Below are 21143 nucleotides of genomic sequence, written 5' to 3'. Positions count from 1 at the left end.
CTTGGTTCTAGATTCTCCCACATGAGTGAACATGCTCACCACATTGACTTGGTCAAGACCCCTCAGGATTCTTCTAGACTCCAGAGGACAATGACTAGCCTGTTCAACCTTTCCTCATAAGGAAATTTGCTTATTCCAGGTATTAGTTCAGGATTTCAGGAATCATCCGGTGAATATGATGGGCAGATATGCAAGTATTCCATGATAGAAGCGAATCTGGACGACAGCTGTTTGATAACATCTCTACCATTACTTTACCGACTGGATATTGAGTCGCTGGCAGCTAAGATATTCTTCTTTCAGCCATTATCAGGAGTTAGACCATCCTGGTGATGACTCTGCCTCCAACTGTCCCTCCTTCTCAGATTGCAACACAATACAGGTACACGTTACACTATACATTAAAATATCATGTTCAATCACCAAAAGCAAAAGCTTCTATAATCAAGAAAGCCGTTTGTGAAGAACCACATGAACATGCAGAAATATGTGGATTCACTGTGCACAATAAACAAACTCCAAAGAGCGGCACATGTGATGGTCAACTGATAAACTGCTGAAGCTGTGTTTTGAGCAGTCTTTGTCTTAATTCGTTCATAAATCTGTAGTAGAAAGACTGTCAAACAAGATTGGAGGGTTACATTTAGCTCATTCTATAACAACGAACATTGAAGTTCCACTAATAATTCAAATAGGCTCATTTTAATTCTGTACACGAAGTAATATTTTAAAAACTACTCAGTCAGCCAGCTTTATATTGTAGTACAAATCAAATAGCAGGATTGAGTCTGCACCCACCTGAATAATTGTGTACATTAAGATGTTTAGTAAAGGTAGAATGTAGTGCTTATTGTCTTTCTTTGCCTGTTAAAACAAAATCCAGTCACTGAGCGATTCAAAACTTAATACTTCTAGATTTAGGCCATTAACAAATTAAATGTCGCTTATATTTTCTAATTGACCAATTATGATTTTTCTAGATCTGTGGGGGATGTGGAGCAGTGTATTCAAAGGGAAGGAGGACATTGACAGCAAATGAAAGAGTTCTACATTTGTAGTACATAGGGTCAACATCGTTACTCTCATGGTCAAATATGTGCGGGGGTTTATTGCTCCTAGATTTCCTCCTTAAAAAGTATCTTAAACCCAAACTTGGAGATTGTGGAGTTGGAATCATTTGCTCTTCTTACTACTGATAGCAACATACGTAGTCATATTTACAAAAGAGTATATCAATGATTTTGCTACAATAAGAGGCACTTAGCCTCCAACAGAAGAAAATTTCTTAATCTCCCACTTTGGCTTTGTCATTTCTCACAGATCATCTCTTTTCAGGCAGGCTGGCAATTTAAATCCTTTTTGTTTTTGGTGCTGTATTGAGGCACAGGATCATCATGCTAATTTCATTGAGTCTGATCAATGTTCAAATACCAAAGATCATAAATTCAGCAACAATGTTGGGAACCAGACTGGTCAAACCTTATATCAGGCAATGGTCTGACTTGAGAGTTTAGGTAAAAGTAAACCTGCCAAAGGCCTACTAGATCAACTACTGCTCAACTAATGAGAGCAACTAATGACAGACCTACTGCTCTCTCATTAAAGAGGCAACCGGTGCTGGTTTAACTGAGGGTCACCAGTGGAGACACAAGAGATTGAGAAGGAGAGTAATAATTTTCCATTTCACAGTAACCTCAGCTGGTACAGGAACTGAACCAGTGCTTTTTGTTTACAATATAGATCAGTGATGTCTAATTGACATAAAAGTGTGGGCCACTAAAAATTTCAGAACCAACAACTTCATAATGTTGTTGCCATGTTTAATGACATTGCTTACTGTACTTGCATCCATGCAGGATTGAGGTTTGAATGAATGAAACACCAGGGTTTCCCAGTTTATCACCATCATTGGAAAATCAGATATTTTCTTTAAAATAATTTCTCACCAGTTCCAGTTCACTTATGAGACTTTTAATTAGAAAAATGCTGTTGTATGGGTCTCGTTCAGACTTCTTATGCAATGTCCATCTAAACATTCCTATGGTAAAAAATAAACACAAAGGCTTTATTATTAATAATTCTAATGAATGTATTTATGCCTCAAAATTCAGGGCCAAATTTCTGTTCAATGAGAAACTAAAATGGTTCAAAATAAGCCAAGATAAGTGGAAACATTCAGGGGCCCTGAAGGAAAATCTGACATATGGGATGTTTCAATTATGGAAATTTAAGATTTCAAGTCATTTCAACATTATTTATGCACATTAGGCAAACAGAAACGCATGTAGGAACACGAGAGCATTGAACACCTTCAATGGTGACTTACAACAATAGCAAAGGTTTTGAAATCAATAGCAAATTCATTGTGCGTCTCAATGAATTAAAAGCCAAAATAACAAAAAAAAGGTACAAAATCAGAAGTAACTGTTTCTGTTGTGTCTAAAATTCTGGGTTTAATTTTGTACATATTTAGAATCAGGGTCATCGCAAGATATTTGCATACATGGCTTGTTAGCCTCAGGTGTATTCATCGTGATAAACAGAGATGTACTTACGGACAGGAATCAGTAAGTGGACATAAAGGAGAGGGAACATTAGGATACACTGTAATTGTGCATGCAACAAATGCTCGCAGGTGTTACCTTGAGCTTTTACACTGAGTGTTGCCATATACCGGATAACACACATTTCTGCACATAAATATAAAAGAAGTTCCATGCTAAAAACTTATCTGGCTTTGAAAGTGGTTATTCATCTTCTGTGAAAGTTTTAATGGTTTAAATAAGATTCAGGAATTTGTTTTGACATCTGTGCAGAGTACTGAATGGTTCCAGCAACATTCACCATTGTTCGGCACAAAACACACAATTTGACACTGATACCTGACCCATTTATCACCACACCAACTTACTTGCTATCCCAGCTCCTCATGTGTCCGACTCCCTAACCTGACCAACTTTCCTGCCATCGTTCACCCAGCCACCAGCTACTCTACATCGTCACTCACTTACCTAGTAACCTAGCCCCTCACCCATTTTCCCGGTATCCTAACCCCCATTTCCCCAATAATTTGCCATCTTGCTATATCACCCATTTATCTCTTCTCCTCATTAATGTTACTATGTGATCTTAAAACCTCAGAATTTTGAAACTACTGCTGTAAACAGGGGTCATGGATCGTCTTCCAGCATGGATCCAGTATTGCACTGGAAGGCAGCCAAATCAGAAAGGCCCAAATTGGAAGTTCAAGCCAGAAAAGTGAAGCGCCGGACCAGCTAAGTGGGAAAAAAAGCACCTGACTGTGATTACCACTCCTTGGAAGATTCAGGCATTACTGTCAAATGAAGAAAAGCCCGATGATAAGCTTGTCAACCAAATATCAGTTAGTACATTATATTTTCAAATGGCTAATCAACCAGCAATCCAAGAGATTGGATCTAAGCAACTATTATTTAAACAGTGACCTCAAAGGGCCTGCCTTGACATCACAGATCTCCTACCTCGGCTAATTGGGCCTCCTGGGGGTCCTTGGTCCAGTTCCCGTACAATGGCCTTTACACTGCGCTGAATGTCAGCCTCGGCATTTGTTGCTAAACTGGGGCCTCCAGCTGAAAAAAAACAAAATAAAGCATATTTCACCAAGACATATCACAAACACTGACTCTCAGAGTCTCCAATCCCATTGGCCTTAAGAAAGAGTCTGATTGAATATTTTCTCACAGGCTGATTTATCCTGACATTTTCTCATAGGGAATCTGGAGCAGCAGACGGTCAATGAACAAAAAGACAATGAAGATGGGCAGATAGTGAAGCGGAGAAAATTGGGGATAAAAAGAAGAAAATGTAAAGGAAACAGCAAAGAGAAAGAGCAGAAGAGAAACACAGAAGCCAAAACCAAAGCCACAAGTGAAACAAATTGGTTGCAGAAGAGTAAAGGGTAAAATTGAGAAAAACTCCAAATTTTAGAAGTAAAAGGTAATGTCAGCAAAATTACAAATAAAGAAATAGGGCTGGATTTTCAAATTGGGGATCAAGCGTAAGTGTAGGCATTAATTAAAGATCACAGTCCCAGAGTGCATCTGACAATTCTGGAACACACTCCAATTTTCAAAGAGAGCTGGAGCAGGGGAACACATCATCTCTAACTCCAGCTTAAATTCTCTGAGGAGTTCTTTAATGAAATAGGGAGGTAGGGAGTAGAATTTTCAAAAGCAAGTTTAGTAAATTTGAACAGTCTGATGCACATTAATATACAGCCATTTGATTCAGAGTAGATCAAAGGAAACTTTTTTATGAATTGAAATGTTGGGGTATCTTCCACCAGATGGTTGCATTATCTTGGATTTGCTTGTTAGATGCTTTCTAAAGTATTTACACTGTTGTGCCTACAAGATACTGCCTGATCTCTGTGAAAAGGCAGGGGCAAGACCCAGCATGTTGCAGTGTGCTGTTTCTACTTGCAATACATTGCCAGCTCCTGGTAACACTGGGCACTGTTACTTGGATGCCCAGCTCATCACCCACCCGAACTAGGCACGTGAGTTGATATGAGGTCGGGACTCTGAAGTTACGCAGGTATCAGGTTCACTCTGGAAACCCGTCAGAGTTAGTTTCTGAATGAATCTTGGTATGTTCATACCGCTCCCCAAATACATCGCAGAGCAAACAAAGGAAGTGGCTTGAGGATGTGGGAGTTTTGTCATTTGCACTGATTTTTCTTTGATTGTATAATTCACAAGCAGTTTTCATGCTAGTCTGAAGTTATGAGCCCCGCATTTTGGAACACTGTCACTGAAAATACTGCAATGAGACAAGAAAAGGAGCCCAAGCTGAAAAGTTACCCATTTATGTAATCTAATGGATCTTTTCATAAAAATATGAAGTAATAATGAGGCAAACATTTTTCTATAGTTGAGAGAGACAAATTTCAAACAAATATGATTCAGAGTGGTCTTCCCTATCAAGGAAAATGCGAAACAGGGCAAGAGATTGCTTCTCCATCCTCCTATGCGGGAATTCGCTGGAGATGGGACAGGACTCAGTTTCTCCGTAAGAGCAGTTCGCCATAACAGATGACAGGACCTACAATTTGTTCATGACAGATCTTTCATGAATCAATTAGTATATGCTATGAAAAGAACTGATAATCCATAGGACGGAGATCAGGGTATGTTTCTACATTGAATTGCAACATGAAAACTTGCCATTTGAGCAAATAAATATGTGCCTCTGTTAATCCTCCATGCAAGCAAAAATATTGATCCCATGTTCCTGCTCATCAAACACTTCCTTAATATATTCTTAAATACTGACATGATAACTGTTTTAATCACTGAATCTGGCTTCATATTTCATCAAGTAAAATAAAAATAAATCGGCAACATTTTCCTGATGTCTCCACTCCCTTTTGTGAGACGTTCCTTTATCCTGTAATAATCCCGGGTCACATAATCATTGGATTCTTGGTTACAAGATCACTAGATTCTGACAAGTTAAAGAGATAATGGGAACTGCAGATGCTGGAGATTCCAAGATAATAAAATGTGAGGCTGGATGAACACAGCAGGCCAAGCAGCATCTCAGGAGCACAAAAGCTGACGTTTCGGGCCTAGACCCTTCATCAGAGAGGATGAAGGGTCGAGGCCCGAAACGTCAGCTTTTGTGCTCCTGAGATGCTGCTTGGCCTGCTGTGTTCATCCAGCCTCACATTTTATTATCTGACAAGTTAAACTCTGGCTGTATTTCCTATTGAGGTGAAAAGGTAAGCAAATGATATAGTGTCAAGTTCTAACCTGTACATTGGCAACTGGCCCGAGTTGAGCTAGATAACAGGGCAGAATTCATGAAAGGGGAAGCCAGTATAGGTCTCTATGAATAGATTGTACTTTCTGTTTAGTAATAAGAAAATACAACTCTAAAATGTTCTTCAATTGGCCGGCTGAAAGGGACTAAATCCTAAAAGTGCTGTGAACACCTTAGGCATCCTAAAAAAACTGAGTATTTGTACGAACAGAACCAGACTGTGGATTAGATGCATTGGTCTGTCAACTGAAAAGGTAGTCTGGAAAGCATTGTCATCAGGACTGTCGTGATTTGAGTGAGAGGATTCATGGCAATGTTCCTGTTCACTTAACTGTATCCAGAGACCCTAGATAGAATATAGCTGCTGGATAAAAGCAATTGAGAATGGCCAAATCCAATATATGGGTCAAGTGAGAGATCGTCTGTATAGGAGGATCTATTAGAGAACGTCAGAAGTGCACGTGGTGACACACAGGTTCAGGGAGTGATGGGGGTAATTAGGTTGTGTATAAACTATTTAAAGTGAAATTTACCTTTGAAATTTAAACATCCCTTTTGTTAACTGATATTTAAATTAATACCATTTTGATTTGGTTATTACAGTAAAAATTTGAATAAGTGATACCTTGTCTGTATGCTATTTCTGATGTTTCACGGTGATTCCTTTCTTTTCAAAAGTTATATCTTTGGAGATCATTACGCTGTACCAAATTGTGCCATTATATTAGTTCCGTACACTTGTATTAGACTTTTCAGTCAATGGAAATAGTTCAGGTTCTGTATATTCTGCTTTATACCTTCACATTTGTACACTGACTGGTATCTCACCAGTTCTCAGCTCAGAAATTTGGACTTTGACTGAAGCCTCTAATCCTTTCCTTTAGGGAGATGTCTATCATTTGAATTGCCTCAAAACCTATACCACTGGGCCTCCTGTAAAGGCTGCGAGTGTGTGTCTATTGACATGAATCCTTTAGCTGACATGATTAAATTTGTGTACATTCATGTCACTCACTTCTTGCACTTGCGCAGTATTCCGGCAACAATCTCGTGTCTGCTGCATCTTTTTTCACCCACATCGCTGCAATGTCTTTCATTGGGCTCTTCACTGCAACAAGTGTCAGAAATAAATTTCATAAGTTAAAGAAACCCAGAGAAGAGGACTATCATTAACCCCCTTGCCCATACACTGATTTTCTGGATGAAATCTTGTTGTGGTGTTGGGTATCACATCTGCCAGCCAGAAAGAGCCTACTACTTCTTTTCAGGAAGATCAACTAAATGACCTGTTAATCAGGCACTGGTGAGGGCATCAGTGGGTCTTCACCTGGAATCGAAGCCTCAGCCAATCAGTGGGCTGAAACTTCTACTCATGCTGGTGCCACACTTAGTTACAGGAAGGGCATGTTATTATTGACTTGCAGCTCCTGTGGTTTAGTAGAACCACTGAACAGGCCATGGATGCAGCTGGAAGGACATTCTCTGAAGTCTAGAGTCTTGGAGGACCAGACCAAGGTAAGCAATATTTATTTGGTCAGGGGGTGAGGTCAGGATTTCTTTGCAGGTGGTGGCAGGGGGTGGGGATAGTGTTCTGAAGGACTAAGGCTGTGATGGGTGCAGGGTGTATATAAGTAAAGAGAGGAGGATGGCTTTTAGCAAGAATACCTTCTTCCTGATTTCCAGTCTCTCATTAAGGCAGTGGCTGCCTTTTTAAAATCGAGGGAATATGAATAACCCTCAATGTAATGAGTGGTAATGAGTTGTAATGACTGGCCCCCACAGCTTCAGAGCAACCCTTCTGCGGTGATGGGATGGAGCCTTTAACCAGCTATTAGTTCCACTGGGTGTCAACTGGTGACAGAGGTGAGGTTCAGGTATGCTAACGTTCTACCCAAGTACATCAGAGACAGCAACAACTGCTGATCCTGGAGTCCGAGATAACTAGCTGTGGAGCTTGAGGAACACAGCAGGCCAAGCAGCATCAGAGGAACAGGAAGGCTGACGTTTTGGGTCTAGATCCTTCTTCAGTAATGGGGGAGGGGAAGGCGGCTCTGAAATAAATAAAGATGGGGTGGGCAATGATAAAAGGTGGATAGTGGAGCAGATAGGTGGAGAGAAGACGGACTGGTCAAGGAAGCAGGGATGAAGGTGGGGGTTGCAGTTTGGAGTGAGGAGATTTTGGAGCTAGTAAAGTCCACATTGAGACCATTGGGTTGTAGGCTTCCAACGTGAAATATGAGGTGTTGTTACTTCAGTCTCTGGGTGGCAAAGTTGTGACACTGGAGGAGGCCCAGGATGGACATGTCACCCAGGGAGAGGGAGGGGATGTTGAAGTGGTTTGCGATTGGGAGGTGTTGTCATTTGTTGTGAACAGAGCATAGGTGTTCCCCAAAGTGGTCTCCGAGCCTCCGCTTGGTCTCACAGATGTAGAGGAGGCCACATCGGGAACAGCGGATATCTGGCCCCACGACAAAGTATATATTTCCCTCCCTACCCTTATCTGCCTTCCAGAAGGACCGTGCTCTCCGTGTCTCCCATGTCCGCCTCACACTCCCCACAAGCCTCACCACCCCCGGCACCTTTCCCTGCAACCGCAGGAAGTGCTACACCTGCCCGTACACCACCTCCCTCACCTCCATTCCAGGCCCCCAAAAAAAACTTCCACATTAAACAGGTGTTCACCTGCACATCCGCTAATGTGTGCTGTTGTGTCCGCTATTCCCAACATTGGGGAGACCAAGCGGAGGCTTGGTGGCCGCTTGGTGGAGGACCGATGCTCAGTTCGTGACAAATGACAACACCTTCCAGTCATGAACCACTTCAACTCCCCCTCCCACTCCCTGGACGACATGTCCATCCCGGACCTCCTCCAGTGCCACAACGACGCCACCCGGAATCTGGAGGAACAGTACCTCATATTCTGCCTTGGGTGCCTACAACCCAATGGTCTCAATGTGGACTTTACCTACTTCAAAATCTCCCCACCCCCGACCTCTTCCCACGACCAGCCCTCCCTCTTATCCCCGCCTCCTTGACCTGTCTTCTCTCCCACCTATCCACTCCTCCCACCTCACTGACCAAAACCCCTCCCCCACTTCCTATCTATGCTCACCACTCCTACCTAACTTTACGCTCTTTCCATCCTTTAGGTTTACTAGAAGATTCACTGCTCTATTTCAGGACAATAATTTTGTAACTCTCCCATAAACACAAAAGGCAGTATTCTTTATCTCTTTATAGCCTTCAAACATCATGATTTCCCTTTTGCAAGCGTAAGCAAGTATGTACAATATGTAAGGGATACCATTCCGTCCACTCTGCCTCTGCCAGTTCTTTGAAAGACTCATCCATTTAATCGACACCCTTGCTCTTTCCCCATGGTCATGAAGTACTTTCTCTTCAAGTATTTATTCAATCTCTTTTTGAAAATTACCATTGTGGGAAGCTGGTGGCATAGCAGTGATGTCACTGGACTAGTAATCTCTATGTATTGAATCCTGAGACTCTCCATCTTCATCAGAGCTGATTCCAAATGTTAACTCTTGTTTTCTCCCACACAGATGTTGCCTGATCTATTGAATTGCCCCACAATTGCTGTTTTTGTGCCATGAATTTCAATGTTTGTTTTTATAGGAAATTAAAGAAGCTTAAATGTAGTGAATGAGTTTTTAGATCAATGAGAGCTGTTTTCTGAAATAGTCATTTAAAAACTCTATTTAATCCCAGGGTAGATGCTGATGTTTTCTGCTATGGCTGCAAGTTGAGTTGACATGGTGAGTGTTGAGGAAATAAGTGGCATGGGGTGGTGAAATGTGTTGGCATGAGCTGGCATTAAGTTGGCAGAATGGCTATTATGGGCAATGGGAGAGAGTGGAGGGGCATAGGTTGACGTGAACTGTATGAGATATCACAGGGGTGGATTGCTGGGTTGGGATGATCTGGCAAGGATAAGATGTGTTTGTATGTGCAGGGAGGGCTACCTTCAATTCTATGCTTTGTTTTCCATTCATTGGAAGACAAAATGTTGGTGCAGACTGTATGCCTAGACACCTCTGTGCCTAGCAGTGCCCACACTGTATCTGGAGTTGCTCTCGACTCCCATAGAATTCAGCTACCAAGTTCAGGGGCCCTTTTCCCAGGCTTTCAGAGCCAGGAATTGTCCTGACTCAGAGTTTTTGACACAGCAGTGATATTTCAACAGGAAAGTGTTTCCATCTATACCTCTAAAGATTCTTCAAACTTTGAACAGCCTTCTTAAAATTTGTAATGCAGATGCTTCACAGTAACATTCCCCTCTGACAAAGGCACTTTGATGTACTCCACACCAAAAAGAACACTACTTTGATATCTACCATATCACTCAGAAGGAAATACTCCTTACAAATCTAACACACTTCAAAAGTATTTCTATAATATAATCATATAGTTCACAATAACAATTATTTGATTTACTCCAAGCTTCTCACAGTAATATAGTATTTGAAATAACAAGAGTCCTTGCAGTAGGGCTTCCCAGAGTGAACATGGGGACACTAAGTTGGGTGGTGAGCTGAGATTTAGGGATACCAAGCTCTGAGACAGCAATTGCCACCATGGAATAGTTAAAACGGCTGGACCCCAGATACCAGAGTTCTCTTAATATACAGCAGATCCCTCATAGTACCATTGAGACCCCTCACACTTCAATATGCCTCATCTTTGATTAATGACTCCTAGCTGGATGAAAGATAAACGATCAATGTCTTCAAAACAAGTCAACTGAGGAATTTAGGATTCTACAAGTATTAACTTATGAACATATGAACAAGGAAGAAGAGGAGGCCATTCAGCCGTTTGATCTTGCTCCACTGTTCAATAAAATCATGGCTGATCACATCTAACCTCATGTTTACATTCCTAACTATCTCAAAAATCTTTTATTCTTTCACTAATCAAGAATCTACCTGCCACTACATTAAAATATTTAAGCATTTTGCATCCAATACCTTTTGAGAAAGGAAATTCCAAAGAATCTCAACCCTTAGAGAAAAAGAAAATCTTTTCCTCATCAGTGTCTAAAATGGGTTCCTCCTTTATTTTTAAAATACGACCCCTAATTCTGGATTCACTCACAAGAGGAAATATCCTTGCAACAGCCACTTGGTCAAGTCCCTCAGGATTTCAGGTTTCAATTAAGACACCTCTGATTCTTCTAAACTCCAGAGGACAGAGGCCTAGTCTGTCAAGCCTTTCTAGAACACATTCTGCTCATTCCCGGTATTAGGGCAGTGAATCTTCTCTGAACTGTTCCCCAAGCATTAACATCCTTTTGTAAGTGTGGTGACCAGTACTGTACACAGCAAAGAATTCACAGAAAGTAGTATAGAACACAACTTAAAGAAATTCATAATTTTTGAAGGGCCTGACCATTTGATTAAAATTAACAAATCACTTTTGAATGTAAACAGCTTTGTTTCTGCAAATAGAAAGAACTGGACACAATTTGGGGAGTTTTGACATAACTTAGAACAAACCTTTTGGCTCCATCGTTGCTTAAGTGCTCAACTGCTGTTTAGTGTCTTCAACATACAAGAGATTAGTCAGGACGAAAGCCTGATTTCCTGATTGTTCTATGGATTCTGAACGTGGATAAATCGAAGATATCTACATTTTTATCTCTTTGTTCCCCTTTATAGTCTGCAAAATAAAAACAAAGAAACAATTTTGTAGTGCAGTGTAATTAATCTGTGTTTGTAAAAAAGTTCCATCTTAACCTCACTTTATGTGAACGGCTTCTTAAAAATGTGTTTTTTAAAAATGATTTGCAATATCACAACAATCACAACCACTCTATTGCAAAAACTGGATTTTTTTTGCCATGAAATATCTTATACAATCTACTATATGGCCTGCGCTGTACAGTTGTCACAGGAAGCTGGAGATGGGAAGTGGAAGCAACATTCACCACATGTGGTTTGTGCAGAGGTGTATGAAAAAACAAATTCACAGTGTCATAGTAACACTACTTCCGTAGCTAGAAATATCATCAAATATTGCATAGAAATGGTGCAAGACATTAGGTTTCTTTAATTTAATTTAAAGAGACGGAAAACAGCATGAATTCTTCCATAATTAAACAACTGATTGGAAATTATAAATTAAAAATCTAAAACATAATTTTAGATGAAGCAAAACACACAACAATTTGCAATTTTCCTGTCAATTTTTGTTTTAGTTTTAGTGCTTGTTGTCTGTTCTAAGTCTTTTATATGTCTACAGATTTTCCTCTTCCTAAACTTTCCTTTACAGAAAATAAGTGTGGCTCTCCTTTTTGAATCCAGACAAAACTAGAAAAGAAGATAGTTGATAAGGATGGGAAACTGAACTAATGTGGTCTGCTACAAAGTCACAGTCTAGCTTGCACTTTCTTTCCCATATCCATTGCTACTGCTGCTGAACCACACTTTTTAATTGTGGCAGTGCTGTGCTTTGTGCCGAATTATTTATTCAATGTTCACATGCTTCCCAAGCATGACACTACGATTATCCAACATTAAAAGGGACATTGCCTTGGAGTGGCCTCCATTCTGACCAACACTTAGCCAACAATATCCACCTTGGTCTTTGTCACAGATAGCCATTAGATAGATCTTTTGGGGCATTACTGTGTCTTTAGCTGCCCGGCCATCTCTTTTGAACCAGCATCAGGAGCAGTTTCACTTTCAACAGATTGTTTGGCAGATAATACGGACACCCTCTTAGCAGTTGGAAACCTACTCAAAGCCTATATGCATACCTGACTTGTCATCACCAGAAATTAGGTTGGACTATGGTGCTAACAAAGAGGCTACTGTTTGCTGAGCCTCGCTGGAGGCTTCTGGTCAATCATTTTACTAAGTTGAATATTAGCTTTAAAAGACTGATGTTCCAGTCAATTATAAGCTTGTATGTGAGAGGTGACTTGGCCAATTTATCAACAAATCTTGTGTGTGGCTGATGCACATAAATACATGGAAAAATAATCTCAAAAGAAATTCAATTCTGAAAGGACAACTCTGAAACCATCTTCATAAGGGGCATTTCACAGTACTGATAATGAGTATGGACACATAATTAAGAGATCACAACATCTGCTTTTACACCAAAAAGTAGCAATGAGAAATGAAAGCCAATACAGTATAAATAAGCAAAAGAGCTGGTGTAAAGAGGCAAATGACCTGCATATATCCAAATGAAGTGTGAACAGACTACTTTTCCTCAATTTCCTAGCACATTCTCGCATCACTCTTCCCCAGGTTCTGAAAAAGTAACATGAAATAATAACTTAATTTGTAGCTAATTTACAGATTCAGTGAGGCAAAAGCAAAGTCATACATTCTGGGCCAGTGAACCAAGTAGTGGAAGATTGAACTCTCTTTACCACAAGCACATTAATGAACTTTGTGCTGTCCATTAATAATCTTCAACAACTGTACCTAAATGTTATTAATTCAAACAGGATTAACATTTACTGCTCCTAAAACAAGTATTGTAGAGCAAATTAAGCCAGTGGGTACATATAGTCATATTACATCATGTTAACATGCATGTCAATGCTAAACATCTTCAAAAAAAAGGGAACAAGAAATGACCATTTGAACCAATTCCTCTATTCTCCAAACTACACACAGAGGAAGAAAGAAGTCAGAAAAGAAAGGGGAAAGAGAAAAAGAAAAAAAAATCTAGACCACGGAATCAGATCCTGGGCCATTGCCAATGTACTTTTGCTTCTTGCAATCAATAACGTTGACTTGTAAGCCTTCTGACTGGACCTCAATCCTTCAAAATGACAGTTTGTGCCTCCTTTATCTGAAGTCCCCTTCTGCTTCCCTGTACTCAACATTTTCTCCGTTTCCACTTGGCAGAATTCAGCTTATAGCTTTGCCTGAGTTGTAATGATACTCTTCCTATACCCCCAGCTTAAAACTTTGCTGGTTTTTCTGGATCTTGATTCCCAGGCATATTTCAGTCACTCTCTATCTTGTAGGCTTTTTTAAAAACATGTAACCTTTGCTGTGACATTGCTAAATGCTCTCTGCACATGTCATCACACCTATTAAAGAACTAAAAGCTAGCAGTCATAGTATTACTAAAAGCAAAGCAAAGCAAAGCGGAGTTAAAATTGAATTTGAAGGAGAAGAGGATGTGTACTGATGGAGAAAGAGCAGGTAACAGCAATAATTTGTACTTAGAATGGTGCATTTAAATATGGAAACATCTCAAAGCATAAGTGATTATTGATCCACATTTGTCAGGCCTACGTATTTGCAATGGCTTTGTCAATCACGGAAGAGCACTGGAAATGTGTGGTCCACTGGAATTAAAGTATCAGAGAATCTTTTAACATTCAAGGAGGCCATTTGGCCTGGCATACCTGTACTAACTCTTTAAAGAATTTAGCTTCGACACAGAACCCGGATTTCTTTCAGCAATACGACAAATTCATAATCCTCAAATACCAGTCCAAATAACCCATGGAAACGGTTTCCACTACCTTTTGAGATAGTATGTTCCAGATCCCAACAGCTCCAAGTGAAAAAAATTCCTCTTCTCCCTCTTGCTGTTGATTATATTGTCACGGCACCAGTTACCGAAGGAAACCGTTTTTCCTCAAACTACTTGATTAAAACTTCTCATCATCTAGAAAACTTCTGCATGGCAACCTTTTAACCTTTTCTGTTCTAAGGAGAGTTTGCAAACTGTCCTCAAACTCGAGTTCCATCATGTACATGGCATCCTGGTAAACCACTCTGTACCCTCATTACAGCTTCTGCATTTTTCCTGAAGTGTCATGCTTAGAATTATCTGTAACAATGTAGCTGTGATTCCGACAGAGATTTAAAATTCTGGCACGATTGCTTTCTTAATGTTTGTCAATATTTATAAACTCAAGTAACCCACATGCTTTTTATAATCAACTTGAATTGCCACCTTATAGGTTTATGTATAGTCCGCAAGGTATTTTTGTTCATTTTCACTCATCAAACCTGTGTCATTTACATTACACTATTTCCACCGTACACTATTTCACAATTCTCTGTCTATGCCATCCTGAAGTCTATAAATATCTTCCTCACTATCTGCAAAGTTGTTAAGCTTTGTAGGATTGAGAATGTCAGAGAATGGGAAGGTGTTGTGCGGGTGTCAACAGAACATTCTTACCTTTCTTTTAAAAAATCTTATTCTGCCATTCATTAAATGTCAGCAAAATATGTGAAGAAGCCATGTGGTTGGATGCAAAATTTATTCAATGTACCAACACTGTAGTCTTTCTTTCTCTAGATCTGCATCAGGAAGAACAGCCAGATCCTGTCATACTTTCCCCTATAAACACTTCAGATCATATAGCGTCACTGACTGTTAGCCTCCCAAGCACCAACTTAGATACATTCATGCAGATTTAAATACTGAGCAGTAATGGAGGTCATTGGACAACACAGCATCAGTTATCATGAAGTCCCAGTAGCTGCGGAAGAGAGAATTTGTTGCCAAGAAAACATATTTGCAGTGTGCCTTAGTCCAGAAGTCAAGAAAGGTAGATCTCATTGATAACACATTGTGGAGCTGGAGGAAAACAGCAGGCCAGGCAGCATAAGTGGAACAGGAAAGTTGACATTTCAGGTCGAGACCCTTTTTCTGACAAAGGGCCCCGACCCGAAATGTCAACTTTCCTGCTTTTCTGATGCTGTCTGGCCTGCTGTTTTCCTCCAGCTCCACACTGTATTGTTTCTGACTCCAGCATCTGCAATTCTTGCCATTTGTGGCAAATCTAATGGGTTCTGCTTTTACAAGAACGCTTGCATAGAACATAGGATACCTAACCGACTGTAATAAATGTTAGTTTAGCTTCATAGTATTCATTAATGTATCACTGGATATCCCTTGTTGTATCGCATTCCAGATTAGATATATCCCTGGATATCCCTTGTTGTATCGCATTCCAGATTAGATGCCAATTTACACTGTTTCACGAGTGCAATCTTGCATCTTTGATCATTGTTCAAGCTTCAAATTACTTTCAATCAATCACTGGGGGATCTTTTCGCTTAACTACAGTTACAGGCCAATTGCTTCATTTAATTTCTGTAACATGGGCATTAATTTTGCCAGGGACTAGCAATGGGTTTCCAGATTAACCTTTCAAGAAAGTATTGTTTACTGGTTAGACAATTTTGTCAGATGTTTTCTCGTATACTTTTGATAATATAATTGATTCGGAACTGCAAATATTCAGATCAAATCTGCTTTTAATACTTCTTTTCAAACAAGGGTTTCAATTTTTTTATCCTCCCTTTTATGATGGAACGTCAGCATTCAAGTCTGTTCATTTGTTTTGCCCTGGGGTATGATTTCTTCCTCAAGTTCTTTCTTAGAAGTCATATAACACAAAGAGGGAACTATTATCCTTTATTATTTGAATAGGGCTTTCAAATAGCCAATATTGACACTGTTATGATATTCTATCTTCAAACAAAAACTTAGACGCAGGCAAGTGATGCTGGTCACACCAGTAACTTGTAACTCCAGCAGTACAGCAGCAGATTACATCCCAAATGTTATTTTGAGAGCAGCAGCGGATATATATCTGTCTTCCTCTTTCCTTCAAACCATTGGTAAGATAATCAATTGCATCGTTGAGACAGCCACCAACGTCAGATCATTTCTTCAGTTCTGCTACAAACTGAAACATTTTTATTACACATTTGAATTAACTTTTGAACAGTTTTGTGATGATGAGTGGATTCATGCTCATATATTCTAAGTCTACTTGAATTAATTTCTCATAAAGTTAGTCTTTAGAGGTGGGCAGGAACAATTTCATCCTCGTTGTATATGTTTACAATGGCTTCACTATTTTCAACATTGATTGTAAATTCACTTGCCTCAAGGTGAAAGCCAAATCTTTTCACATATTTATTCCTGCTCAACCCCATTTTATATTCCCTGATTGCTCCAACTAACAGCATCGTGATAAAACAAATAATGTTTTGATGACAAGTAGTATCGACTAGATATGTAATAACTAACTAATAAAGATAAACTTGCTCAGCAGTTCTAGGCAATATCTCAGAATGCATGAATGCAGTGATGCTGTGTCCCAGAGTCACCAAAAAAATATACATGAATAGGTGAGTCTGTCAGTTTAGCCATATTGAGCTAGGAAGGGAGAATTACACAAAACCTTTCTTTGCAAAGTAATCATTGGAAGAAAAAACTACCCCTTGACCACATGAAGTGAGAACTGCTGGCAGCCAGAAATTGGAAGTCTACACAAGTTTCAAAGGCTATGGATCCACCACCATGAGATCATCAGGGCTGACAGCCTCAGTACGTCAGAGGTATGTTGCCTTGGGAGGAGCACAATATTTCAGAGAAGATATTAAGCCAGGACCACATCTATACATTCAGATGGATACTAAAGACTCCACTGTTCAAAGGAGAATCAAGGATGGGTTATGGCTTTGTTTATCCCTCAACCAAACAACAATCTGAAAAACTTTAGATTGTCCATTGTAAGTCGGATAACCAGGATCAAGGCTTGGAAATGCATCTTTATTTCCAGATCTCTCGAGAATGTGAAAGATTCAACTTATTTACTTGACCTTGTATTTACGGATGTTTCATCATTCTTATTATCAAATTGTTTTTAAGCGTTTGGTTTAAACTATCTGAGCCCAAGAACCGAACACAGCTCTAAGAATGGGCTAGAGATTACGAATCAATGGTACTGCATTCACCATCATAAACATGCACTAACATGGTGGCAGTGTGTACCGCCTGCAAAATACATTGCAATAACTCATGGAGCCTCTTTCAACAGCAGTTATAAAAGCCACAACCTCTACCAACTAAAACAATAGACAATATAATTTATGGACAACAATGAGGGCAAGCAATGCCAGAGAACACAACCACCTGAAAGTTCCCCTCCAAACCACACATCATTCTAACTGGAATCAAATACAAATCTTTCACTGTCATTAGTTCAAAGTCCAAACAGCAATGAGAGTGCATCTCCACCCTATTTTCCTAAGTGACTGATACTTTTTCAGCTTTTATAGTTATGAAGCATCTTTTAATTTTTATTCAGAGTTCTAAACTCCAAGAAAACTTTAAGCCTATTCACATCCAAACTGTTGTGGAAATTCTGCTCACATTTCACAGTGGTGATATATTACCTCAACTGACGCAGTATACTTCACAACACACTAAATCAGTCGACATTCCACAAGAAACTTCTGCATATCTCAGTGCTAACTGATTGATCACTTATCCTGAGATTGTGCCCCTACGTTCTACAATCTTCAGCCAGTGGAAACAAAATATCTGGTCTAACCTATCAATCCCTTCAGAAACCGTTTTTAAAAATTCCATTTTTATTCTTCAAAATTCAGGAGGCAATATGCTCATTTTAATCAGTCTAGGATGTAAGCCGTCAGATCATGGGAATGTATTAGGATTAATCTCTTGTGTTTCACTGTAGCCTCTGCTAATAATTTCCCAACTCTGTTAGCAGGCCAATTACTGTCTACTTTTGGAAACAATTTGCATCTTCTACTGTGAAGACCGATGCACATTATTTGTTCAGTACCTCTGCCACTTGCTCAGTCCCGATGATAGTTTCCCCTGTCTTTGCCTATAAGGGACAAATGCTTACTTTGGCAACGCTCTTTCATTTTCTATACTCAAAAACAGATTTTAAAGAGTATTTACATTTTTGTCTAGCTTGCTCCTATATTCTAGTGTTTTTCACTTGTCCAGATTAAATTCCATCTGCCATTTCTTCATCCAAGTCTTCAGCCAATCCATATCTCTAGCAATCCTCGCTACCCGCAGCTTCTCCAATCTTTGTGTTGTCCACAAACTTACTAATCAGACTACCTATACTCTCCTCCAAGTCATTTATATATTATTACAAACAGCGGTCCCAGCACTGAACCCTGTGGAACACCATTGATCCCAGATCCCCAGTCAGAAATACACCCTCACAGCACTAACAAAAACAAAGTTGCTGGAAAGGCTCAGCAGGTCCGGCAGCATCTGTGAAGGAAAAAACAGAGTTAATGTTAGTGAGTTTTGAGAAGGTTTGTAGCTCAGGTTGAGGTTCTGGATGTGAGTTTGCTCGCTGAGCTGGAAGGTTAGTTTTCAGACGTTTCGTCATCATTCTAGGTAACATCATCAGTGAGCCTCCGGTGAAGCACTGGTGTTATGTCCCGCTTTCTATTTATCTGTTTGGGTTTCCTTGGGTTGGTGGTGTCATTTCCTACGTTGGTGATGTCATTTCCTGTCCTTTTTCTCAGAGGATGGCAGATTGTGGTAGAAAGCAGGACATAACACCAGCGCTTCACCGGAGGCTCACTGATGATGTTACCTAGAATGGTGACAAAACGTCTGAAAACTAACCTTCCAGCTCAGCAAAAAAACTCACATCCACAGAGTTCATGTTTCGAGTCCAGTGGCCCTTCCTCAGAGCCCTGACTACACTGTTCTGTTTTCTATGACCAAGCCAGTTCTGCATCCATCTTACCAGCTCACCATGGATCCCATGTGATTTCACCTTCTGGATCAGACTGCCATGGGGCACCTTGTCAAAGACCTTGCTAAAGTCCATGTCGACAATCTACTGCCCTGACTCAATCCTCAGTCACTTCCTGAAATAACTCAAACAAGTTTGTTAGGCATGACCTTCTCCACACAAAGCCGTGCTCCCGAGCACTAATAAGACTATTTTTCCAATGTGAATAAATCTTGCCCCTAAGAATCTTCTCCAGTAATTTCCCAACCACTGACATAAGGCGCACTGGCCTATAATTTCCAGGATTAGCCCTATCGCTTTTCTTAAGCAAAGGAACAATACTGGCTATTCTCCAGTCCTCTCAGGCATTGCCTGTGACTAAACAGGATACAAAGATTTCAAACAAGACCCCAGCAGTTTCCACCCATCAGGCCCTGGGGACTGGTCTACATTAATGCTTTTCAAAACACCTGACACCTGCACCTATTTTGTCTTCACATGCCCTGGAATATTAACATACCCCTCCTGAGACTCACCATCCACAATGTCCTTCTCCCTGGTGAATACCAATGCTAAGCATTCATTAAAGACCTCATCCACTTCCTTCAGATCCATGCATAAATTTCTCCTTTGTCCTTAAATGAACCTATGGCTTTCCCTAGCTACCCTCCTTACATACATATAAAAAGCCTCGGGGTTTTCCTTAATCCTGTTCGCCAACATCATTTCATGGCCCCCTTTAGCCCTCCTAACTCCGTGTCCACATTCATTCCCACTTAGCTTATATTCCTCCAGGGCTCGGTCTTCAGTTCTCCCCCTATTCTGCCAACCTATCCAAGTCCATTTGAAATTCAATGCTACCCTCCGTTCAATTTACAATGCTTCCAAATGTGGTAGCATCCAGAAGTGTTTAAATTGTGCCTTGTACTCCAAGGTCTGTGGTCATGTATATGTATCAGGAGAGCAGGGATGCCTGTGAAACTCGACCCCTTGTCTTCCTCAACATTCCAAATAAACTACAATAGAACTTTCTTGTTTTAAATGCAATGAATTTTTGTTCAAAATTTCAGTTTTTTTTCCTTTACCACTGTACCTTTGAGCCTACTTACGCAGGTGGCCTCTGATAGCCTATGCATTTGGCTGTGCTTCAATTTTGGATTCCTGTCTGTGGCTGAAGTGGCTTCCAACTTGGCATGTAATTCAACTGTAATATGATCACCTCATCCTAGTAAATCTATTACTATGAGATTATAAATTAACCCTGCCATATTACACAATTTAGATCTAAAAATAGTTTTATCCCTGTTTGGTTCACAGTGTATTGTTCCAGGAGTTGGCCACAAAAATTCCATAAACTTTTTGTCTCGATTAACCTTGCCAATTTGATTGGTTCAGTTGAAATTCAGATTAAAATCCTAAACTTGGTCATCGTGTGACTATTTCTCTGTAATGAAGGTTAGATCTAAATTATTCATCTCTACTTGTGCCACCGGTTCACATATCTTGTAGATGCTTCACCTATTCAGCTGAACAGCTTTCAATTTAGTTTTATACTGCTATTCCCTGCACGGGACTTAGTTGCTGATGCACAATACCATTCTGTCCCTCCTCTGCCTCACTTTTATCAGCATCATTGCATTGTACTGTTACTTTGACTTCTCTCTTTGGCTTTTCAAATCTCCCTTCACCCCTGAATCTTCCCCCAACTCAGTTAGTGGATAAGGTTTGAAACTATCTTCCAGGACACTGATCCCGGCCTGGTTTAAGTGGAACCTGCCCATTTGAACTGCTTCCATCTTCCTGGTGG

At 40.1% G+C, this 21143-nt stretch overlaps 1 protein-coding gene across 3 annotated transcripts in view; it reads right to left on the bottom strand.

The window, feature by feature from the left end:
- Positions 1-21143, bottom strand: part of LOC125463756 (phosphoinositide 3-kinase regulatory subunit 6-like) — a 111229-nt gene that overhangs the window by 68294 nt on the left and 21792 nt on the right. For 2 of the 3 annotated variants that reach the window (XM_048555412.2, XM_059653770.1), the window contains 6 exons: positions 12999-13079; positions 11316-11478; positions 6818-6910; positions 3501-3608; positions 1947-2038; positions 799-864 (listed from right to left, as the gene is read on the bottom strand). In XM_048555412.2, coding sequence (XP_048411369.2) covers positions 799-864; positions 1947-2038; positions 3501-3608; positions 6818-6910; positions 11316-11328 — 372 coding nt within the window. In that variant the 5' untranslated portion in view covers positions 11329-11478; positions 12999-13079. The remainder of the gene's footprint in view (positions 1-798; positions 865-1946; positions 2039-3500; positions 3609-6817; positions 6911-11315; positions 11479-12998; positions 13080-21143) is intronic. The other variant, XM_048555413.2, reaches the window with a different exon arrangement.

Source organism: Stegostoma tigrinum, chromosome 22 (assembly GCF_030684315.1).
Source record: "Stegostoma tigrinum isolate sSteTig4 chromosome 22, sSteTig4.hap1, whole genome shotgun sequence".
Classification (NCBI taxonomy): Eukaryota; Metazoa; Chordata; class Chondrichthyes; order Orectolobiformes; family Stegostomatidae; genus Stegostoma; species Stegostoma tigrinum.
This window is presented reverse-complemented; position numbering and strand designations above follow the sequence as displayed.